The following is a 24,066-nucleotide window of genomic DNA, read 5'->3' as shown; positions in this document are numbered from 1 at the left end:
CACGTTGTGATGCAAAACAAAATGATGTTGAGAAAGTGAGGATACGTGTTTAAACTACATCTAAATGTTTAGCTGTGCATACAGATGTAATGGTGTGACAGCATGGTGATGGTAGACAGTTGATGGATTATGTGAAATTCAATCAAACTCAAGTTTTATTGTCACGTGGGTCTTCTCTCCACACAAAAAGAGGAGATTTCCCTCATCTTCAGTTCTCCAAGAATTTAACAACAAAGCAAAAAAAGAAAAGCAAAAAACAACATTCAAATAATAGCAAAAAAAAATACTGGTCTGGCTAGAGATCTCTCAAGAGAAAACATATTTTATTACATTTAATCGCTATTCATGTTTTAGTACAACAATAGTGAGAGTAGTTGTTCAGACTGATTAAGAAAGGACTGTTATGTTATTGTAATATTTTAGTTTATTTTTCATAGTTTAGATTATAATTACTGTATTATTCAAATATTCATACAAAATTATTGGTGGAGCAAAACCACCATTATTCATTTGTTGGGTAACCTACAACTAAATATGAATTCAAAGCATACAATATTATTTTCCTCTCTATCTAAGAAACTTATATATTTTTTTATATTTATATTATATTTTTATATTATATTTTTATATTATATTATATTTTATATTATTTATATATTTTTTGCTCTGATCTTCAAATTCTATATTAAAATTTGCTAATGGGTCACTATGACAGCAAAAGTAGTTACTGTAGCATCACAATCATTTTAACTACTTTATCCATTTATATGTTGGCCATTCAAAAATAGCAGATCTACAATCCCACAGCGCGTCACTTTGTGCTGCGAGCTTGTATATCTGCTATTTTTGAAATATGTTTTTAAAATCTTGAAAGTATTGAGCATTATTGAATCATTTTGAATTTGTTTTGTGTCAAGGTGGAAACCTTATATCATATTTCAACTTTGTATGGTTTTGTTCCTAAATTGACTCTCCTCTTCAGACTCCACCTCAGCCCGTAGCACTTGACCTAGCCTTGACGAGGGTGCATTTCTCCTTTCCGACATGTCGCCTTTCCGACGTTGACGAACCCTATACCTAACTCTAACCCTAACCCTAACCGCACGCGGAAGCCACTAGTCGGAGTGGTGAGATGTCGGAATGGAGAGTGAACACCCCTTGACGACCATGCAGTCTTATGCAAAGGCTAAAATGTAAATTAGATAGCATGTTATTTAGACAGATGGCAGGTTCATTTGTAGACCTGGCATCCTATAGTTTGTATTAGTTTCAATGTATTTAGAAAATATGTATTATATGTTTGGGCTTATGATAGTTTCTAGGTTCTTGGTTTACCTGTATGATCCTAGATTACTGTGGCACTACACTGTCTCTATGCATTTGATATATTACCGTGTGTTTATCTTGATTATTTTACTGCAAGTCGCTCTGCTAAATGCCTAAATCGTAAATTGTAAATGAATGACCTGCGTCGTCATACAACAGTGTTAAGCAATAGCATTGCGTAAAAGTGGCGAAAATAGCTGATCTACAAGCTTGAAAATAACACAGTGATACAATTCACGGTTATTAGTTTAGATTGATTTCTTGCTTTCTCTATGGTGATCAACAACTGTATTATTTATAGTGTATATACCCATCTATTCGTACATCTTTTTTTCCCTCAGATCCTTTGTTTGTTTGTTTTTTTGTAATTTGTGTACGTACAGGTAAACAGAAATGTAAACCCGAGAACATGGCAGGCAGAGGGGCTCATTACTGTAGATCGCTGCAGACCCCCATAGCCATTTTCCATTTGCCATAGTTTTTGTTGACATGGATTAGAAAATAATGGAAGATTGTGTGGAAGATTGTGTTGTGTGTTGCAGGGCGATTGACCCACAGCTTGATACTGGAGATATCTGAGCCCAGAGCGTGTGCATGGATCGATGGTATTGTTGCGGCTGTAGGCGGATTTGCTGGGTCTGGCTGGCAGGGTGTGTGTGTGTGCGTGTGTGTGTGTGTGTGTGTGTGTGTGTGTGTGTGTGTGTGTGTGTGTGTGTGTGTGTGTGTGTGTGTGTGTGTGTGCGTGTGTGTGTGTGTGCGTGTGTGTGTGTGTGTGTGTGTGTGTGTGTGTGTGTGTGTGTGTGTGTGTGTGTGTGGTGTGTGTGTTTGAGTGTGAGCGTGTGCGTGTGCGTGCGTATGCTTGTGTGTGTGTGTGTGTGTACTGTACCCGCATTTATGGGTGTGTCTGCACACATGGCTGTGTGTTTATACCGTGTGTGTGTGCGATTGTATGTGCATGTGTTTATGTGGGTGTTCTTATGTGTGTCTGTGTATTAGTACACAGCAACAAAATCCTCTGTGTTAATTTAACCACTTGCTCCCCCAGCCCGCGCTATTATTCTAGGGGAGAACATTTGCAGAGAAATCTACAAGCTCCCAACGCAGCATCATATTGTGACGCGTAGTGAGCTTGTAGATCTGCTATTTCTCGGCGGAGAAGAGATTCAGTGTAGAAGGAAACAACTCAGTTTTAAGTGGTTCATTTGACTCAAGAGTGTAAATCCTGGAGGATTTTTTCTTTGCTGTGTCTAAAATGCAGAGCAGAGGTGGTTGTGTGTGTTGCTGTGAGTGCGCCCCCCAGTGTCGGACGAGGGCAGCTGAAGGCAGCACTCACTCAGTCACCATGGCACTCCAACAGTCACTATGCAGTCACATCAGGACCATAGCACAATGTGTGTGTGTGGGGGGGGAGGAGGGGAGGGGGGGAGATAGCCTTTTCATGTGTGCACGAAAGCTTTTGTATTCGTGGGAGTCTTTATCGTCTCCGTCGGGAAACCTTGTATGTCCTTACCTAAACCGTTTCTTTTCAGGAAATGGGGAAGACGAAAAAAAACCTGGATCCGATTATTTAGTCACATGCTTCTCATTGGTCAAATCTAATATTTGTGAAACCCACAGATAACTTGGTGTCCCTATTTTGGGCATGTCATCATAGGCGGGAAAAATGTTCAATATTCTTATTTTTGAAATAGCTCAAATAAACCTACAAGGTCACTGCATTGTGAGCTTCCGTTATACTTTTATCAATGTGACACTGTCATACGACAACGTATGAAAGATTCCGTTAATTTATGAAAAAACATTGAAAAATATGGAAAATTGAGATCGAAGGTTTCTGTCTGACAGCGACGATACACACTATACAGTACGTGGTACAGTCAGACATTAAGGCTAAAAGGATAACAGAACAGTCCTGGGGACTTTTTTCCATTGTGGTCCTATACCTATGTATTCAATTGATCAACATAGCATAAAAAATAGCACAATAGTATGTCATAAATAAATACAAACACTATGTACAGTACAAAGGAGAAAAAGAAAAGAAACGCTGTACAGTATGTGTGAATAACCTACTGTACATGCATAAAGGCACATGCATGTTGACTGTACTGTATCTGTATCTCTGTATGCATTTGCCTGTGTGGCGTATAGCATAATGAATCGATTATGGGGGGGGGGGGGTGGAAGCATACAGTACATACATACACACATACAGTGTCGAGGCTTCAGAGCCATCAGTTGCCCCTGACAACGCGGGGCTGCCTGTCAACACCTCTGTCTTAATAGTGACAAATTGTACTTATTACATCAGCGTTAATTCCCCCCGATCTCCCTCAGATGAAGATACTTAGTCCCGCGCTGATCAAATTGTGTCTGCGTAATTACTGGGAACAGAACCCTATTAAAACCCAGGGCCTCAGACACACTGTCCAGACCCATCTGTGGGCCTATCAGTCAAAGTGTGTGTGTGTGTGTGTGTGTGTGTGTGTGCGTGTGTGTGTGTGTGTGTGTGTGCGTGCGTGCGTGCGTGCGTGCGTGCGTGCGCGTGCGTGTGTATGTGTGCATCTCTGGGTGGGTGGGAGGCAAGGAGGGGAGGGGAGGGTTGTGGGGAGAGGAAAGGAGAGGAGAGGAGGGGAGGGGAGGGTGCGGAGGAGGAGGAGGAGGAGGAGAGGGAGGGGGGGATTTCTTTGCTGTCAGGTGGAAACCTTGTATCTCCATATTTCAACTTTCTATAGTTTTGTTCCTAAATTGACTCTCCTCTTCAGACTCCGTAGCACTTGACCTAGCCTTGAACCATGCAGGCTTATGCAAAGGCTAAAATGTCAAGTAGATTGCATGTTATTTAGAGAGATGCCAGGTTCATTTGTTGACCTGGCAAGGCTGGCATCCTATAGTTTGTATTAGTTTCAATGTATTTATTTTTGATATTTTATGTTTAGGCTGATGATAGATTCTTGGTTCTTGGTTTACCTACTGTATGATCCTAAATTGCTGTCTCTATGCATTTGATGTATTACCTTGTGTTTCTTGCTTACTTTACTGCAAGTCGATCTGGATTAAGAGCGTCTGCTAAATGCCTAAATTGTAAATGAATGACCTGCGTCATCGTAGAAGAGTGTCACGCAATAGTGTCACGCAATAGTGTTGTGTAAAAGTGGCGAAAATAGCTGATCTACAAGCTCGCTTTGCGACGCGCTGTGAGCGTGTAGATCTGCTATTTTCGGTACTTCCGTTTTTTTTTTTTTTTATGAAAGTGAAATCGGTCAAGTGTGCCTGTGTTTTTTTTTATATTGAACCAGAGGTTTAAATGAGTAGTTCACCCCCAAAATGATCAATTTACATGCCTCATGACGCCTTGAATGCATGGAGATTTTTTTGTTTTTGTGGCATTCCTGAGCCAATAATTTGATGACCGATTCCACCGGTCATCAAATTATTGGCTTAAGAATGCAACAAAAACAAACAAAAAGTGTTTTTTTGGGTGAACTACTCCTTTAACAAGAGCTTTGTGACTAAATAATAATTACATTGAGATCCATTGGAACACACAGCGGTTCTTTTTTTCTCCATTTCTTGGAAAGTAACTGTTTTGGACATACAAGGTTTCCACCACCCGACAGCGACGATTTCTGGGTGGGACGCAGGATAAGGAGGAGGAGGGGAAGGAGGGAGGAGAAGAGATTGAAGAGCGTGAGTAGAGAGAATGAGAAGGAGGGAGGGAGCGGAGACTACAGAAGGATGAAAGGAAAGGAGGGATGAAAGGGGGAGAGAGAGAGAGAGAGAGAGGGCAACAGAAAGCCAGGACAGAAGGGAGGAAGGAAGAGAGACAGAGAGAGAGGGTGGGTGGGTGGGGGGGGGGGGGGGGGGGGGGGAAGGTAGAGAGAGGGGCAGACATGCTCCTGACATCCTTTTATACTAATGTCCTTAAGGTGTGTAGGCTACATATGAAGTCAGCACAATTCCATGTAGGACTGGGAAGAAAAAAGCAATGGATAACAGACAGCCTTGTGTTTACAAAATGGCGGATGGTAGATTGTTTTTCCTCCTTCTCTGGCATACTGGTGTGTAGCCTATGTACTAATGCACTCATCATCGTAGAAGTTTTCATCTCTCTATGTTATTGCTGCACTGCTATCGTGTTGTTATTTGGAAAATACTCAGTTACTAATGTAGTGAAATGTTGAAGACTGGATCGATAAAGAGAAAGAAAGGCAGGCAAGCAGACAGACAGATAGACATAGATAGACGGTCCCTGGCATAAAATCTTTTCAGATGAGGGTCCGCGACCAAATATATATCAATTTGGGGGTCCTTGACATGAAAAAGTTTGAAAACCACTGAGATAGATAGATACAGATGATTCTGTAGATAGATAGAAAGAAATAAATTGTTTATGGAGCTAGAGGAAACTCTTTGGTTGTTGGAACTATTTCATTTATGTGAGGGAGGGAGGCTTGTGGATGGGAGTGGCATTTTACCCAGCCGTCAAATGAGCAAACATCCACAGGCTCCCTGGGGGAGAAGGCAGCAAACGTGGACTATATAAAACAAAACAAATGATTAAAATGTGAAATTTCATTAAAGCTCCAGCTAAGTTTTTACAATAACCACAATTACCATAAGCAATTTCCCACAGCTCTGTAGATATGGATTTAGCATCACCAGTAGTTCAATAAAGAATAAAGTCTCTCTCTCTCTCTCTCTCTCTCTCTCTCTCTCTCTCTCTCTCTCTCTCTCTCTCTCTCTCTCTCTCTCTCTCTCACTGTCTCTCATTTGTTGGGGCTGAATGGTGAGGGAATGGAATTTACAAATTAGTGTCGTCCGATGGAAATGTGCTAATTGCAGTTGTTAAGCTGCAGCAATAATTAGGTTATGATGGCAGCCTGCTGCACATGGTGAGCGAGCACGCATGCACACACACACACACACACACACACACACTCACACACTCGCACGCACGCACGCACGCACGCACGCACGCACGCACGCACGCACGCACGTGTTTGTATTACTCGTGTTTGTATTACTCTACTTGTGAGGACATCAACATTTTAGGCACGCAACACCGTCGTGCGACGAAGCATAAATTTGCCATAACAATTGACAGTGTCGCCTGCCATAGACTGAGGTTTCTTCTTTTTTTTAAATATATATATATTTTTGGGCCTTTTTCTTATTTATAGTGTACAGTTCAGTGGAGATGGACAGGAAATATGGAGAGAGAGATGGGGAGAGACGTGCGGCAAAGATCGCCGGGAACGGGACTCGAACCCGCGATGCGCTGCCTGTAAGGCTACATTAGAGTTACATGTACCCGGACCGCTAGGTCAGCGATCCGGGCCAGACTGAGGTTTCTGAACAACTTGAACCCTCTATGCTAGGCTCTATGCTAGTGTCCTTTCTGAAAATAGCCGATCATCAAGCTTTACAACGCTTCGTGCTGCGATGCATTGTAAGCTTGTCGATCGGCTATTTTCTGCAAAAAGCTTTCCCCACAATACGGATGCTGGGGTTTAAGTGGTTAAAGATTGCACATCCACTGTATTGTAGAAGGGTTAAATAAATGATGTAGCTTCTTAGCTCGCTGATTGGCTGTAGAAAGATGTTACTCATTAACCCATTAAGACACCTGGGAAAGCATCTGTGTCATTTGAAGATTTCTTAGGCTGTTCAAGGATTGCAGATATGCAAGTTCATGAGCTTGTAGAGCTTGTAGAGCTTATGAGCTTGTAGATCTGCAATTTTTTTATCGTGGAAAATGTGTGCAAATCTTTGAATATATATATTTTAAAGCGAACATTTGTAACTCAAGTCTTTGCTTCTGGGGGTCCCTGGAACTAAATATTTTGAGATGGGGGTCCGCGGCCAAACACATTAATATATTAATTTTGGGGGTCCTTGACATGAAAAAGTTTGAGAACCACTGAAACAGAAACATACGTTTTTCAGAAAAGACATTTGTAGATGAATGGGTTAACTAGCTAAAACGTTGTACTGCAGTTGATCTAATTGAAGGTAATGTTCTCATAGAGGTTTGCTTTACATAGAGCTACAGTATTTTCAACCCCCAACTTTTTGGGGCGGGTTGGCAGTTTAGAACTGCATTCTGCCTGCATCCATCAGTTGTAGATAAGGCTGCTGCAATATCGATTATGTTCTTAGCGATTACTATATTTTTATGGCATAGAACTTGGCATCTGTATTGGGAAATGAGTGCACACAAAGCACTGACATTATTTAGTAATTTAAAAAAAAAATCCTTACTTCTATTAGGAATTATTGTGTGTCGGGTGGAAACCTCATATGTTCAAAAGTAGCAAAAGAAGCAGATCTACAAGCTGCTACTTTTGATGCTTTTGTGTGACGCTGTAGTATGATCAAGTAGCTGCCTTCATTTACAAAAAAACACAAAATCCCAAGACACAGCTAGACTTTAATTGTCTGACAGCACACCAGTCTACCTCTGAACACTGACCATACACAAAATGCCTAAAATGTGAAATCTAAATTTATTACAGTATATCCAGTCTGAGGCAAAGAACGTAGCACACAGAGGTCAGAATCACACGCCCACTGGGATTTGTGGACCATAGTGGCTGTACTAATGTTTATAGTAATGTCATAACCTCCTGTGCAGTTATATTTAGTAGATGTACAGTATCAAGTGTGTAATTTCCAAGTTTCTCTAGCACAATGTTTCAATGGGTTTTTACTTACAGTTTGTGCTCTATGGCATAATGTATATGCAAGTTCCTGTTATTGTAGGGCTTAAAGGTAGGGTAAGTGATATTTTTTGTTTAAAACAAAACCTTTTTTGTTGAAAGGTTAAAGCACTATATTCTGATAGTAATCATTGCTATGGAGTGGTTGTTCAGTAACAGGGGTCTCCCTGTCTCTCCAGCTCTTTAATAAACAGAAAATACATTTTCAGATTGGTGACTAAGTTTCAGCCAATCAGGAGAGAGAGTACCCATTTATCAGCTTCATTTCTATTTTGTTCCAGTTCCAATTGTGTCTGCTCATTTCTTTGTGTCATCACTTCCAATTTCACTTGTTTAATCTGTATCGTGACTAAGTTCTCTATCCTGATTGGATACAATTAGAGACATGGAGCAATGTGTAGGTCAGAATATAGACAATTTAACACTTATTTTAACCAAAGATAATCACTTGTTAACCTTCCTTCTTGAAGTGGTTCATTCATAATATTTAGTTGTAAGTTTGGATATTTCAATTGTACTGTAGTGGAGTCAAAAGTACAATATTTCTATTTGAAATTGAAAGTGATGAGCTTGCAAAAAGAAACACATTCTCAAAAAATGTACTTCAGTACAGAACTCAAGTAAATATACTGTACTTAGTTATTGTCCACCACTGGTGACCTTAGTGGGGATAGAAACTACGCAAGCTCCGCTCATAATTCCGACATCCTATTATTCAGACAGGTGTGAGGTTAGGGTTAGGAATAGGGTTAGTTAGGGGCCAGTCGGACCAACGGGACGTTGGAATAATGACATGGCACCCTCTACGCAGGTAGGGTGAGTGTTTTAGCTGTGCTCCACCTACTGAGCTATCAAGCCTCATCGATTGATTCAATCTCAGCCTGCTCCAACCAGTGCAGCATTCTAACCCAGACCAAAGAGAGAGACAGAGAGAGAGCAGATACTTTGAAATACTGGGGGGGGAGTCCCATGATTTATTAAGATGACATATTTCATTTGTACGATTCCTTATTAAATATGCATAGTTAATCTCATGGCAGCTGGACATTTTTTGCATGGATTACAATATACCTGAATAATTTATGACAGATGAAAATTTGTCTATAATTCAAAGCAAGTATGGCATAACACCACTGGTCACTCACTGCAACCAGACATTCAAAAAATTCAAAAGAAAACTACCGCAAAATAAATAAATACAATTAAATTCAAGAACCTATGTCACTGTTATAGTTTCAGTCCACTGGTTAACATGTTGGTTATTTGTTTTATATAGCATAAATCCTTGAAATCTAATAAATGATGTCTAAACCTTCAGATCCAGTTATTGAATCCATTCTCAAAACAAAATGGTTCTAGTTTTCCCTGACCACCTGCTAACTTGCAACAATACCTTAAAATATGTCAGTGCATTCTCCTGTTAATCCACTTGACTGTAGATTACAGTGATACTATTTGCAACAGTTTTTTCTCATTTTTCACTTTGGTAACATTTCTCATTTCCACTTTCAACATAGGCTATACAATGAGAAAACGTCTTGCTTGTTACAAATGACACATTTTTATTACAAATTTTAAGCATAACACAAAGACAGCATATTAATAGGCTATTTTGTGGATGGTGATATGAATTACTACATTAGGTAAGTTTTACTTAGTTCAGAACCTCACCATTAACAAATGTATCTAAAGTAATATGAAAAAAAGAAAAAGAGAAACAGGGCTCTTCCACGGTGAAATATACACACATTTATACACTCTTAGGAGTTAAATTAGTAATTTATTATTTCTAAATTAGAACTGTGTCTCTTTGAGGCCAACATTTTAGAACAGGAAGGCTTTTAGTTGAAGTGCATGTGCGATTGTGTGGGTTTCATTGTGGTGTCGCTGACACAGCTAGCCGCTCTTCTTAGCATTCAAGACACACTTGACAGAAGGAGAGAACAGGAAGAGGAGAGAGGAGGAAGGAGGCTGAGCCAGGCAGGAACACTGAGGTGTTTGAAACACAGTCTCTTTGCATTCTGTGTCTGCTGCCAGGTCTCTGGTTGAACCAAAGATGCCTTCTTCATCACCGCTTCAATGGCAGCACTGTCGCTCACTTGTACTCCTCACATCAATACACGCTGCAGCTGCATTCACAAGTAGAGTCTTCTTTAGATGCTAAAGGTCCCCTGATAATTAAACCTTGTTTTGTGTTTGTTCTGATATTATTATGATTATGATTATGATTATGATTATTATGATTATGATTATGATTATGGTTATTATTATGATTATTATAACAGTAGTGGTTCTCAAGCAATGCTGTGTCATAAAATAAGCACATTTAGTTTGGTTTTTCAGCATGTATTGAAGCTATCATTTATGCTATTCACTGCAATTCATTCATCCAAAAATATATTTTTGTGTCATGAATACATACATGAATACATTGTAGAAAATAAATACTGCAGTGTTATTCAGAACAAGGTAACATTTTCCCCAGAAGATAAATGCATCAATCTGTATGAATGAGGCATCAGCTATACTGTATATGAATATTATTTTATGTGAAATACTTCCCTGAAATCTTTATGATTTATTTGTCACGGTCAAGGCCCTGGTGTGTAAAGCCCTTATTGTCGTCACTCCTCCAACCTCTCTTTCAACATAGCAGATCAACAACTATGTCGTTACATGATATGTTTTGGAGAAAGTTAAACTGAGATGACATTGTAATGTTAATTGTAAAATAGTTTCTATCGTTGGTGGTTTGTGTTCTTTGAGTGGTTGCACATCATAAGGAATAGCCTATAAAAGGAAACAATGAGGAGAAAAATAATAAGGTACAGTATGATAGCGATCAGGTTGTTATCTTCGGACACCAGCCTTATCCCTAAAACACCTGCGCTACCTGTTACATTATGCATAGGTGTGGTTTTGGCGTTATATTAATAAAACCAATCTCTGTGCCAGATGCCTTTGCCTTTAAGAGAAGACTGTGCAAGCCATTGTCTCCAGTGCAATCTTACGCTCTCTCCCTCTCTGTGAAGTTGCCTTGGAATAAAATTATATTTGATACACAGAATTATCACTCACACATTGCTGGTTATAGAAAAGTCTAAATTACAGCAATCGCTTGTGTTCTGGATTAATTAAACAAAATGGTCTGGTGTGGTTATAGCAAATGCAGATGAAACATTTTTTTTTGTGTCTTTGATAAGCTTAACTGGTAACTGCTGATGAAAACACAATTTATTGACAAAAGGATTTAACAGTCACACTTTTGTGGAATACAGTAAAATTGTAATGACCATCACATTCACAATCACTTAATTCAGAAGTGAACTCTGCGGCCGCACTGAGGCACATAACGTTGGACACTATACCCGACGTTTGCTCCATACGCTCAAGCTTTGAATAAAAACACATTAGATTGACATAATTATTCGCCACATGTTATTGATTATAGAGGATGTTATATGTTTGTAATCCGTTCATTATTTCCTGCGCAATGGATTAATGAAATGGAACGGAGCGAATGGCATCGCACACGACGTGCGGCACAAATCATTGTCTTCTTTGAATAGACTATATAATCTTGTATAAACACAATTGAAACAAGGAATTGACACTCTCCCCCTGTTCAGCCGGGGCGCCTGAATGAAGGGGAAAGGAACTGGTTGGAATAACGTGTTTCTTCCACACGCTACGTCTAACCAGGGAAACTCCCCCCTGTCAGGTGATAAGAAGCGGCTTGCTGCTCTCGTGCATTGAAGGAGGCATGCTCTCCCTAGGCTGGCAGAGGGAGTGTAGCGCCCAGGATTACATAGACAATTGGCACTGGGTGAAAAAAATGGGTTACAAAATCGTGGGATAAAAATTCTGTAAAAAAAAATGTGCTGATTATAGGGAAATTAGAATCACAGGGATTCGTTGAGAGTTAGGAGAGAGGGAGCCTCTGAATGTTGTGTCGCTCGGCCGACTCCCGACATGTCCATTGCAGCGGCAGGCGCGCTCTACTAAACAAATTTAGCATAGCGGGTGGTTTTAGAATCTGTTATGCGCTTTACAAAAACGTGTGTGGGCAAGATAGAACTTTTAGGGAAAGTGCAACAACACAGCCACGGGCACACCTCCAGTCTCAAATAACGGAGTCGGCATAATGTATAGCCGGTAGTGCGGCAGTAAGATACCGTTTAGGGACAGTACCAGCTGCCTTGTGCGTAATTCACTGGTAGCGGGTAGGCTAACGGGTAAGGCTTCGCCCAAGATAGGGCCCTTAAGTGTCTTGCTCAAGAACACTTAGACACTAACCCAGGGAGAGCCGGGGATCGACCGGGAACCTTCTGTTTCCCAAGGCACATTCCGTTACCTGAGCAGTCACTCTACCTCCTGAGCCACTGCTGGTAAAGCGGCCAGTTGGCACACAGAAGGTTCCCAGTTCGATCCCCTGGCTCCATCTCGGTTAGTGTGGAAGTGTCCTTGAGCAAGACACTCCCTAACTGCCCCCGATGAGTAGGTTATGAATAATTTTACCATTTATTTCAAATGGGAATCCGTGGCCAAATATGTATCAATTTGGGGATCCTTGACATGAAAATGTTTAGAGCCACTGAACTCCACGTGATGCTGTGACTTTCATCATCATGTACTGTAAAGTGTGGTATAGACAGCTGTCTGTAGTTGGTATTAATAGAACGCCTGTACTCACATGGGAGAGCTGAACTGGGCCAGAGAAGTTACCACACAGCCCTAGAACATTCACAGCACCATCCATCATCTCTCTGTCTCTGGTGACCCTTCCAAAACTGGGTCTCTCTTACTGTCTGAGTCACAGTGCACCGTGGAGCCAGGCTCCTAACATCCCCTTTAAAGAATTAGAACTGAGTCACCGCCACCTGCCCACCCCCGACTCTTTAAGCACTGTGTCTGAGGAGCATTAAAGACACACAATCTGATATCGTCGCTGTTGGGTAGAAACCTCTTATCTCCATATTCTAACTTTTTGTAAATGAATGCCCTACTTGATCATATGCAGCATCACACAAAATAATCTGAAATAGTAGATCTACAAGATAGAAACGCGGCATCTCTGCTACTTTTGCTATTTTTGAAAAGTAACAGTTCCTGAAAAGTAACAATCCTGAGGTTTTCATCCAGCAGAGACGATATGTATTTAACTGTGTTTGGACTAGTATTCAAATCAAGGTTCAGGTTTCTTTAATTGTTACGTCTTGTGTACAGGTACATAAAGTACCCTTAATACTATCAAGCTTTAATTTGGTCAGCTTGTTCCTGACTTGTAGATACAAGGCAAATGTTAAACCGTAAATGCAAATGGTAATGTTATAAGTCACATAATCAGTCCTTGTTTCAAAAGATCATACACATTTCAGAGTGAAAATAATGTTATTGAATCCAATAAATGTCTGTAATATGTAAATGAACTGAAGCCCTTAGTGCATTTCAAGAAAGAGGGAGCACCATATTGCACTCATTGTTTGGGGAACGAAGTACATGTAAATCTGATAGTAGCACTTTACTTTGTACTGTTATGGAGAAGTGAATGTATGACGTAATATTCTCATTGCTTCTCTATGAAGATTCAAGTAAAGGGTGATTCTTTTTTGTGTTCATATTCATATAATCACTTTTCTATAACAGTACTTTAGCAGGTAGCACCTAAACAATATCAGTATGCTAAATGACATACTGTACTCTACTGTCCTGTGAAACTCAACTTTCAATACTGAAACCATACCGAGGCCCCATTGCTAATACTGACGCAGCGCCTAACTTCTGTAATGAAACGTGGAAAGCATGTATCATATCCTGCCATTTGTTCAGCTCAAAATGGTGAAGGAAAGGTTTGCCCGGCCTCCATTTTCTTGCCTAAGACATCTATTAATGGCAACTCTGTGACTTCAGCCCCCTCATGAAACCATGAGGGATAATGTGACACCGGCTCATCTATATGTCTGGGCTTATTTAGCCTGAGAGCCCGCTGCAGGTATTAGATTCTGTCTCTCGCAAAGTGGCGGTGATTAGATAAAGTGCGTCTGGCGGAGAGTAGTGGCTTTTTTCAATTTACAGTTGCAGTACCTGTGGATGGGTGGAGGGAAGGGGCTTCCGTGCCTGCAATAACACAGGAAACCCAGTGCCACGGGTATTTTTTTATGCAACTACCATTTGGCTGTTTGAATTACTGGGCTACTTCAATAGCGGTTTCATATTGCCGCTGTTAGGCATATTGTATCTTTTTATGTATTTCATACTTCATCATATGACACAAAAGTCGCCAATCTACACAATCTGCTATTTTCGCTATTATTGATTTTTTTTTACATGTTCAAAACAGGGTCTATCCGTGGCTTTTATAAATATTTAAATATGCCACTATTTTTCAGTTGTCTACACTCTGTGGAGTCAACATTACTCCTCTAGACCGTCTATGTATAATAATAGTAATAATGCCCAATGATCATTATTTTGGAGGAAGTGGCACTGCCTCTTTAAGTTAACCAATGAATAGTATTAACCCATTAAGACCGGGAACACATGTGTGTCATTTTTAGATTTCTTTGGCTATTCAAAGATAGCGGATATACAAGCTCATAGCGCATATAGCGCATAGCTCATAGCTGATATTTTTGAATAGCCCAAAGTCATCTTAAAATGACACAGATGCATTCCCTTCCCGGTCTTAATGGGTGAACAAGAGCTTGTGACTAAACAGTAAATTGGAACACATGGAAACACCATGTATGTATTTTTTGGACATACATGGTTTCTGCCCGACAGCGACGGTAGTATCGTTGCTGCTGACCATGTTGTGAGCTTGCTTACATCAGGCAATATATTTCGCATGATGTTCATGTTCAAGGACCGTTACAGCATTTGCTGACTGAAATATCATTTGTAAATGTGGACTATGTGGAATGGGACTATTTAGTATTTTTTGTTCATATCTGCAATGCACAGCTAAATGAAAAGCGAGAAGAAGCCGTTCAGTCTTCAGACACACAGAAGGAATTAAGAGAGACAGAGGAGGAGGGCTGGAGGGAAAGAGAGACAATGCAATACGTTTCAACACAATTATAGTCATATTATCTGTCTCCCTCGTGAAGAATCCCGTCTGTCTGCATTCACTGTGTCATAACACCACCCGTCTGTCTGCATTCACTGTTTCATAACACCACCCGTCTGTCTGCATTCACTGTTTCATAACACCACCTGTCTGTCTGCATTCACTGTGTCATAACACCACCCGTCTGTCTGCATTCACTGTTTCATAACACCACCTGTCTGTCTGCATTCACTGTTTCATAACACCACCCGTCTGTCTGCATTCACTGTTTCATAACACCACCCGTCTGTCTGCATTCACTGTGTCATAACACCACCTGTCTGTCTGCATTCACTGTGTCATAACACCACCTGTCTGTCTGCATTCACTGTGTCATCACACCACCTGTCTGTCTGCATTCACTGTGTCATAACACCACCTGTCTGTCTGCATTCACTGTGTCATAACACCACCCGTCTGTCTGCATTCACTGTGTCATAACACCACCTGTCTGTCTGCATTCACTGTGTCATAACACCACCTGTCTGTCTGCATTCACTGTGTCATAACACCACCCGTCTGTCTGCATTCACTGTGTCATAACACCACCCGTCTGTCTGCATTCACTGTGTCATAACACCACCCGTCTGTCTGCATTCACTGTGTCATAACACCACCTGTCTGTCTGCATTCACTGTGTCATAACACCACCTATCTGTCTGCATTCACTGTGTCATAACACCACCCGTCTGTCTGCATTCACTGTGTCATAACACCACCTGTCTGTCTGCATTCACTGTGTCATAACACCACCTGTCTGTCTGCATTCACTGTGTCATAACACCACCTGTCTGCCTGTCTGATATGTTTGATATTTATGTTCGATATTATCACAATTTACTCATTTGATGAAAAATGTATTGTCACCCTCTTAAAATAATGTATAAATTAACAGAATCAAATATTAATATATATTTTTAGCATTTTTTATAAATATTATGTATTCTATATTTTGTTCAGTTTATTATATTTATGAAAACAAAAACAAAAAAAAAGAGAAAATATGACTTAGGTTATCATTTTGCGGTATATTAATCACATTAACCCTGGTGTCCCTATTTTGTCCAAATGTTCCAAATATTTTCCCTAAAATAGCAGATCTACAATCTCACAACGTGTCTGAAGAATATAGAGCTATATGGTCGTTACGAAGATGTCCTGCCTACTCTGTTTCTTTTTTTCTTTTTTTTTTGTCCCCTCATAACACAACAACCAGAGCGTTGACGTCTTAAAAGCCATTCAAGGAGCATGGAGGAGGTGCTGGCAGAGAAAATTGCAGTAGCTCACAGTGTCTGGAGAGAGAAATAGCATTTTGTCTCTCGCTCAAGATGGACTCCAGACTGAGGTTTCAGAGGACCAGTAGTACAGAAACAAAATGGAGAAGAAGCCGGAGGGGAGGAGAGAGAGGGGGGAAAGGAAAGAGAAGCAATGTGGGACTGGTCAGCTTTGTAACAGAACCCCTGAAATGGTGTTGTTACTTCAGTCGGGGATGTGATGTGTTTGCAATGGTTTCTTTTTTGTGGACATGAATTCCATTAACTTTGAATATACTGTAGGAGGATGTGATTCTCTTCATTTTCCGGTTCTTTTGTTAAATTATAATGTAAAATGAAATTGAAAAAACAAGTACAGTACATATAAATCTAGTATAGCAGAATTTATGTTCTCTGGAATTGTTGTAGATTTGTGTCTGTCCCTTATGATGTGTGCAGAATTTAACATGCATATTTTAACAGCTAAAAAACATGTGTGGTTGTTGTAGAAAAATAGCAGAGTAACAATATTTAGCATGAGTGTTTATTGTACAGTATGTGGTTTCCATAACCTTAAAATAAGAATATACCTGTAAAAACATAAAAATCCTCTGTTATGTATGTAATCCATTTAACTCTCAGGGTTAAATAGACTTAAATTAACAGTGCACCAATCTCACACACTGGGACATAATACTACAGTGTTATGCTTCACACATGCATACACATATGAACACATGCACGCACGCACGCACGCACACACACTCCTTCCTCTTTATGGATTTCACTTGCTGGTTGTGCAGGCTTGTCTCAGAGTGCTGCATGTAAACCAGTGAAACCCCTTCAGGATATCAAACTGGTGGACTCTGTTGTTGGTTCTATCTAGGTCAAATCCTCACAATAGCTGCACACTTTTTGCCTCTGTTCCTCTAACCCCCCACACACACATACCCCGCATTCCCGCTATTTGCTTAACCCCCACAAGGTTGATTTTCTTTCCATGTGTAATCGGTAAAACAAAATGCATATCAGATGTAAGCATATTATGCATGCTTTGCCTCTGTTAAAATGCAGTAATCTCAAGTAATATTAAAACGGTCTAACATTGTGATGTCAACGTTAACATGGAATCCAGGGTTTTAAGGAAATTATATTTAGGCAAACCTGATTGATTCGTTTTCATGTTTGTAATTGTTTGTTCCCACGGTTTGTATGCACTGTAGGTATGTATAGGTTTGTGCTGTGCCAGTAATCAGACAGTTCTGCCCAGCAACATTGTTTCTGCAGCTTGAAGCGTGTTCTGTACATTCCAGTGAGAGCCTCGTAGCGTCAAGTACAGCAGAGCAGAATACATACAGTAGGATTTATCAGTGTGATGCTGATGCTGTTTGTTTGAGAAGAGGTGAGGGGGACGAGGATCATCTTCCTCTCAGCCCACTGATTTTCAACACAAGCTACTGTGATCTTCTTAACCACTTAAGACCTATTTTATACTTTTAAAAAATCAATGTATTTATTTTTATAAAATAGTCAATCTACAACCCCAGCTTGTAGATCTGATTTTTTCTTCTTCTTTCATTTATGTTAGATTTTTTTCTAAATACTTTTAAAAAGATTTGATTTTTTTTTAGAACCCTGCAGGGTTATAGTGCTTAATTGTAAAAACATATATAAGATCATGAAAGATGAAAATAGATGCACAAGTAATCACTCCAAGCTATTAGATGCCAACTGATACTGTAAATAGAATCAAATGTTTTTATTATACATTTGTTACTCTTATTGCTTCGGTTGAATATTGTTCCCAATAGTTGCTCAATTCAAATACTTTCAAAACAGAATTGGAGAGATGTTTGTTAGGGCTGCTTCGGGCCCTATAAAGAGCTCACTAAGACTTTTCAGTCTAAGTGAGCAACAGTGTCGCTCGCCGAGCACGACGGAGAATAGCAGATTTACAAGCTCACAAGGCGTCGCATCCACCACACGTGAGCTTGTAGATCGGCTATTCTTGGCACGAGTCACCGTCGCGCGGTAAAGTATGAACGGGGCTTCAGCATGCTCACCACCGCACGGTGAAGACAATCTCCTGTAAATTGCTTTTTCGATCAGTTTTGACATCAATCTGCTCCCACGGGAATGCGGGCATGCATATGATGGCGCCAAGGAACGTTTCTCTCCTTATAGATGTTGACAACCCCACTCAGCCCAGTTTGATCTACGGAATTAATATAATATTACAGCGTGTCGTGTACTAGTGGTGACAGCCAAGGACGGATTGGCTTCCTACGCGTGTGGCGTGGGCCCCCAGCTAGCTCACTACAACCAGGAAGTGTGGCTGCAGCACAAAATGGACTGTTCAACGCTATATAGTCGAGGGCTACATCCTTTTTAAATATGGTATGGATCATTTGCATTCATGTTTTTAAAGTTATATATATTCTTTGTTATGGAAGCTGACATGTTGTAGCATCCCGGGGGGCCTCCAAACAGACACGGGATTATTTGTTGCGTTGGACACTGGGGCTTTGATCCACGTACTCCATACTATCTGTTGCTTATCATGTTTGCAATGTATGCATTTAATGTTCCTCTACCGCGGCACCCATGGCATATCGACCCAGATAAGAGCACCAGCTGAACGCCTGAAGTGCAAGTGTAAAGTGTTCCCTTTGGACTTCTAGACACTAGTATCGTTGCTGTCGCGCAGAAACCTCTTATCTCCATATTCTAACTTTTTGTGTTTTTTTTTGTAAATTAACTCCCCTACTTGATCACACTACAGCGTCACACAAAGGCATCAAAAGTAGCAGAACCACACACTCGAGCTTTCGAGCTTGTAGATTTTGCTATTTTTTCATTTGAATCCTGAAATGTAACAGTCAGACGACGTCACACTGATAAGAACCAGTATGCGTGCAACCAGTATGCTCTCAATGAAACCCATTCTGTCAGGTCTCGCTAGGACGCGCGTCACTAGCCAACACACAACACAAGAGGGGGTTGGGGTGTGCTGAAACCAGCGCACCCCGAAACAACAGGTTGGGAATTGATTGCGTGAAACAATCACCTGTGCGTCCAGTCTCAATGTTAGTAAACAAATAATTGGTCTAACGACATTATGCCCCGTCGTATGCCGGTGTTGCGCGCCTATATAAACAGCCCGATCTACAAGCTCACAAAGTGTATCCCATATGGCATATGGGATACACGTTGTGAGCTTGTAGATCGCATATGGCATATGTGACGCTCAGTGGTGGAAAAAGTACTCGAATTCTTTCTTTACATAAGTAAAAGTACCAATACTGCGATATAGAAATACTCTCTTACAAGTAAAAGTGCAGAATTCAAAATTTGTTTGAGTAAAAGTACAAAAGTATTGTCATCAAAATGTACTTAAAGTACCAAAAGTAAAAGTACTAAAATGTTTGAAAATAGCAGATCTAAGCGTTGTGAGTTTGTAGATCGGCTATTTTCAAATAGCCTATATATAAAATAGGGCTAAAGTGATTAATATAATGTTTTATAATATCATGATTTATCTCTGAAAAGTAACTATTAACTAAAGTTTTCGAATAATTGTAGTGGAGTAAAAGTACAATATTTGGCTCTGAGATGTAATGGAGTAGAAGTAAAAGTACAGAAAATGGGAAATACTCCAGTAAAGTAAAAAATCCTCAAAAGTGTACTTAAGTACAGTACTTGAGTACATGTACGTAGTTACTTTACACCACCGTTGTGAGCTTGTAGATCTGCTATATTATACTTTTGTACAAGGAAGTATGAATCAGCCTTAACAGACAGACCCACTGACTGTGCCCTCCTCCTCCCCTTTCTGCTCCTCTTTCCTCCTTATCTGCCTCCAGGACAAAGATATCTCATCACATCCACGGGAGCCTTGTACATTCTGGACGTCCTGCCTGAGGATGGGCTGAACAACTACCGCTGTACCACGCGACACCGCTACACCGGCGAGACCCGGCAGAGCAACAGCGCCCGTCTCATCGTGTCAGGTCAGTGGAGGGAGGCTGGTGGCTCACAATCGCTTCAGTTGCCAGGAACACACAGGGTTCGTTACCAAATGCAGAGTTCAAAGCACATACTGTACAGTAGATAGATAGTTGAAAGTAGACACAAGAAAAGGGAAGCTGTGCAGAGCTCATATCTCTGCATGTTTTACAAAATCTGTAGGAGTAGTAGCGTATTGTGTGTGTTTTGAAGAAAATCTAGTTAGGCGGAAATGGGCATTGCATTATCCAAGGCAACCAGGGAAAAATTCATTTTGTGTGTACAACCTATGGTTCAAGAGCTACCGGCAGTTAAGTGGGCTGCTATAGCGCCATCATGAGTCCGATTAGAATTTTTGGAGTGACTTCCTTGGCCTACCGGCTGAATGCACAACGAGTTTTACACTGATCGGTCCAGCGGTTTGCGAGATTATGCACGCTTTTAATAAAAAATCTGCCTTACCATTGATTACATTACATTACAGTAATTTAGCAGACGCTTTTATCCAAAGCGACTTACAGTCTGACGTAATTTACACATCCTAGGTTTGTCTACCTGGTTTGCGGTTTTCCACCCCCATTCTGAATCCCCATAGACGTATTTAATATCGCGTCAAATAAATGACCCTGGCGGTTTTACTCTTATGGATATGAAGCATCAACTGACGGTGAGAAAACATTACATTACATTACATTACATTACAGTCATTTAGCAGACGCTTTTATCCAAAGCGACTTACAATAAGTTCATTCAACATAGGTAGGGAACGAAACTACTAATCACCAGAGGTCTTAAGTGCATTTCCTGTAAAAACAAGCAACCAAGAGTATACCTAGCGCTAAGGTAAAAGTGCAATATATCATCTACTTTCCTAAACACATGAGATAAAATAGCCAAATCAAATGAGCTAATAGATCCAATACAACAATACAACAATAGTTCCTACAACTAGTTAACAACAAGTAGGCCAGGCAAAGAGGAAGGGTAGTGTTTCCTGAAGAGGTGGGTTTTCAGCCTGCGGCGAAAGATGGGCAGTGACTCTGCTGTCCTGACATCAGTGGGAAGTTCATTCCACCACTGTGGGGCCAGAACAGAAAAAAGTCGTGACCGTGTCGATCGACCAGAAGGACCGTTGAGTGGCGAGGGAGTCAGTCGCCCCGAGGCGGCAGACCGGAGTGGTCGGGCAGGGGTGTAACGATAATGTTACTTCCGCCGAATTAGTTAAAGAGGTGGTGCCATGGTTTTGCACTTTTTCTGTTTTTCATGTGTCTATGAGGTTGATAGAACTTCATTAAGCGTGTGGTGTTTTTATGGTGTTTTATGTCTTCTCTGACTATTTTGAGTTCTACCTGGAGGCTGAAACCTTGAGGGTCAAACGTGCCAATAGAAAAACAGCCCTTTAGTGACATAGTAAAAATATACCCTCCCCCTCATTATCATAACACAACAGGTGTGGGCATGAATACGGTTTTGGCACTCCGCGTCACTTTTTGCACATTTTGCAAAGCCGTATATATACGGTTTTGGCACCCCATGTGTTAATTGTTACACTTTATTTTCAATATCAACAACATAATCCATATTTGTCTCCGCCAGGCCGAAAGGCATGGCGAGAGAGTATGTTTTACCCTCAGTCCGTCCGTCCGTGTGTGTGTGTGTCCGTGTGTCCTGTCCGTGTGTTAGCAGCTTATGTCCGGCACCGTTGGCCCGGTCGCTGCGAAACTGTGCACACACACTCCCTGGATGCCAATTCAGAACCTCTGCCTCACATTTTTCACATGGGCCTGTTATAGCGCCACCTGGAGGCCGATTTGTGCAAAACCCATTTTTTTATATTACTCCCACAGATTTTATCCAAACGTCATGCAAATCGGTACACAGTATCTCTATAGTCATGTGATCAACACGGATCTGTCCGATTTCCCATATTCCATCCTCATTGGCTAAGGTTGGCTTCCAAAATTTGCAGGATTGGTCCCGTTTTAAACAAAATGCCTCAAATGAACGCAGCTTGCGATTTCCGTGAAATTTCACTAACACATTCCCACTAGGCCAAGGAAGAAATGCCACCCTTTTTCACATTGGCCTGTTATAGCGCCACCAGCAGGTCTAATTTAGCAAAACACATTTTTGGAACAAAATGCCTCAAATCATGAATGCAGTGTCCGATTACCGTGAACGACCTAAGAATAAATGGGCCAATTTCACATTGGCCTATTATAGCGCCACCAGGAGGCCACAATAACGTACCTGACCTGGCGGAGACCTGTGCTCCGAGGAGCACTTTTTCTAGTTTAAATATGCGTCCGGCCAGGGCTCAGTTCGGGTTGCCACCCTCTAACATGCACACGCGCGCACACGCGCACACACACACACCACACACACACCACACACACACACACACACACACACACACACACACACACACACACACACACACACACACACACACACACACACACACACACACACACACACACACACACACACACACACACACACACATACTGTACATACTGTACACAAACACACACATGAATGCCCACACACACATGCAGGAGTGAAAGCATACAGTAATCTTCGTCCCCAGCCTTTGGCCTGGCATAGATAACAATAACAACAGGACTGCACACCAAGGGAAATATGGTATGGTGTTTATTGTATGTAGGGCACATACACTGGCCTACATACACAAACAGATAGCTGTAACAGATGAGGGACTAAACAGGGATGCAATACGTACAACGTTTCTATATGACAGAAGTTCTTTGACATTTTAGTCGGCTTTGGCGTTTTCACAAGGTAGGGGATGTCATCCTGAACACGAGAAACAGTTAAATTATCAAACAATTACAAAGCGGTTACATGTTCAAACTTTATTATTGAATCACCCATAAATACCAAAATGTAAAACACTTTTCTCCCTTCCATAACACACACACACACGCGCACACACACACACACACACACACACACACACACACACACACACACACACACACACACACACACACACACACACACAGGCCTACACACAATATCTAAATAAAATTGAATCTTGACCACAAGAATCAATATCACATTGTTTTGGTCAAGTCTCTGGCAGCTCTGAGCACTAATTAATGCCTCTCCTCTCCTCTCCTCTCCTCTCCTCTCCTCTCCTCTAGATCCCACCAACGCCGAGCCGGGCATCCTGGATGGCTTCGACCGTCGCGAGGTGATGATCAACAAGCGCGTGGAGCTGCCCTGCAAGGCCTCTGGCTACCCGGGGCCCAAGTACCGCTGGCTGAAGGACAACAGCCCCCTGGAGCCTGACAGCCGCTTCCGGCAGACCATCACGGGGCTGCTGATAGACAGTGCGCAGCCCAGCGACGCGGGGACGTACGTCTGCGAGGTGTGGAACAGCTACGGCAACGCCGAAGTCATGGGGCTTCTGCTCGTCAAACGTGAGTGTTAACGAGGAGTGACACGTGTGTGTGTGTGTGTGTGTGTGTGTGCCGGTTATGCTGATGTGATGTCTGTCTGTTGTCATGGTAAGTCTCCCTCGTTGCTGTCGGGCAGAAACCTCTCATCTCCATAGTTTAACTTTTTGTGTTTTTTCTTAATGCCCTACTTACTACGGTGTCACACAAAAGTAGCAAAAGTAGCAGAT

At 41.2% G+C, this 24,066-nt stretch overlaps 1 protein-coding gene across 1 annotated transcript in view; it reads left to right on the top strand.

Annotated features, from left to right (window-relative positions):
- dscamb (Down syndrome cell adhesion molecule b) overlaps positions 1–24,066 on the top strand; it is a gene marked incomplete at both ends in the record, with an annotated part of 217,790 nt that overhangs the window by 106,081 nt on the left and 87,643 nt on the right. Inside the window, 2 exons of the mRNA XM_084064776.1 lie at positions 20,273–20,419; positions 23,582–23,860. Coding sequence (XP_083920902.1) covers positions 20,273–20,419; positions 23,582–23,860 — 426 coding nt within the window. The remainder of the gene's footprint in view (positions 1–20,272; positions 20,420–23,581; positions 23,861–24,066) is intronic.

Source organism: Gymnoscopelus microlampas (genome assembly GCF_963454915.1).
Source record: "Gymnoscopelus microlampas genome assembly, chromosome: 8".
Taxonomy (NCBI): Eukaryota; Metazoa; Chordata; class Actinopteri; order Myctophiformes; family Myctophidae; genus Gymnoscopelus; species Gymnoscopelus microlampas.
Note: the sequence above shows the minus strand (reverse complement) of the source record. Positions and strands in the feature narration are given on the sequence as shown.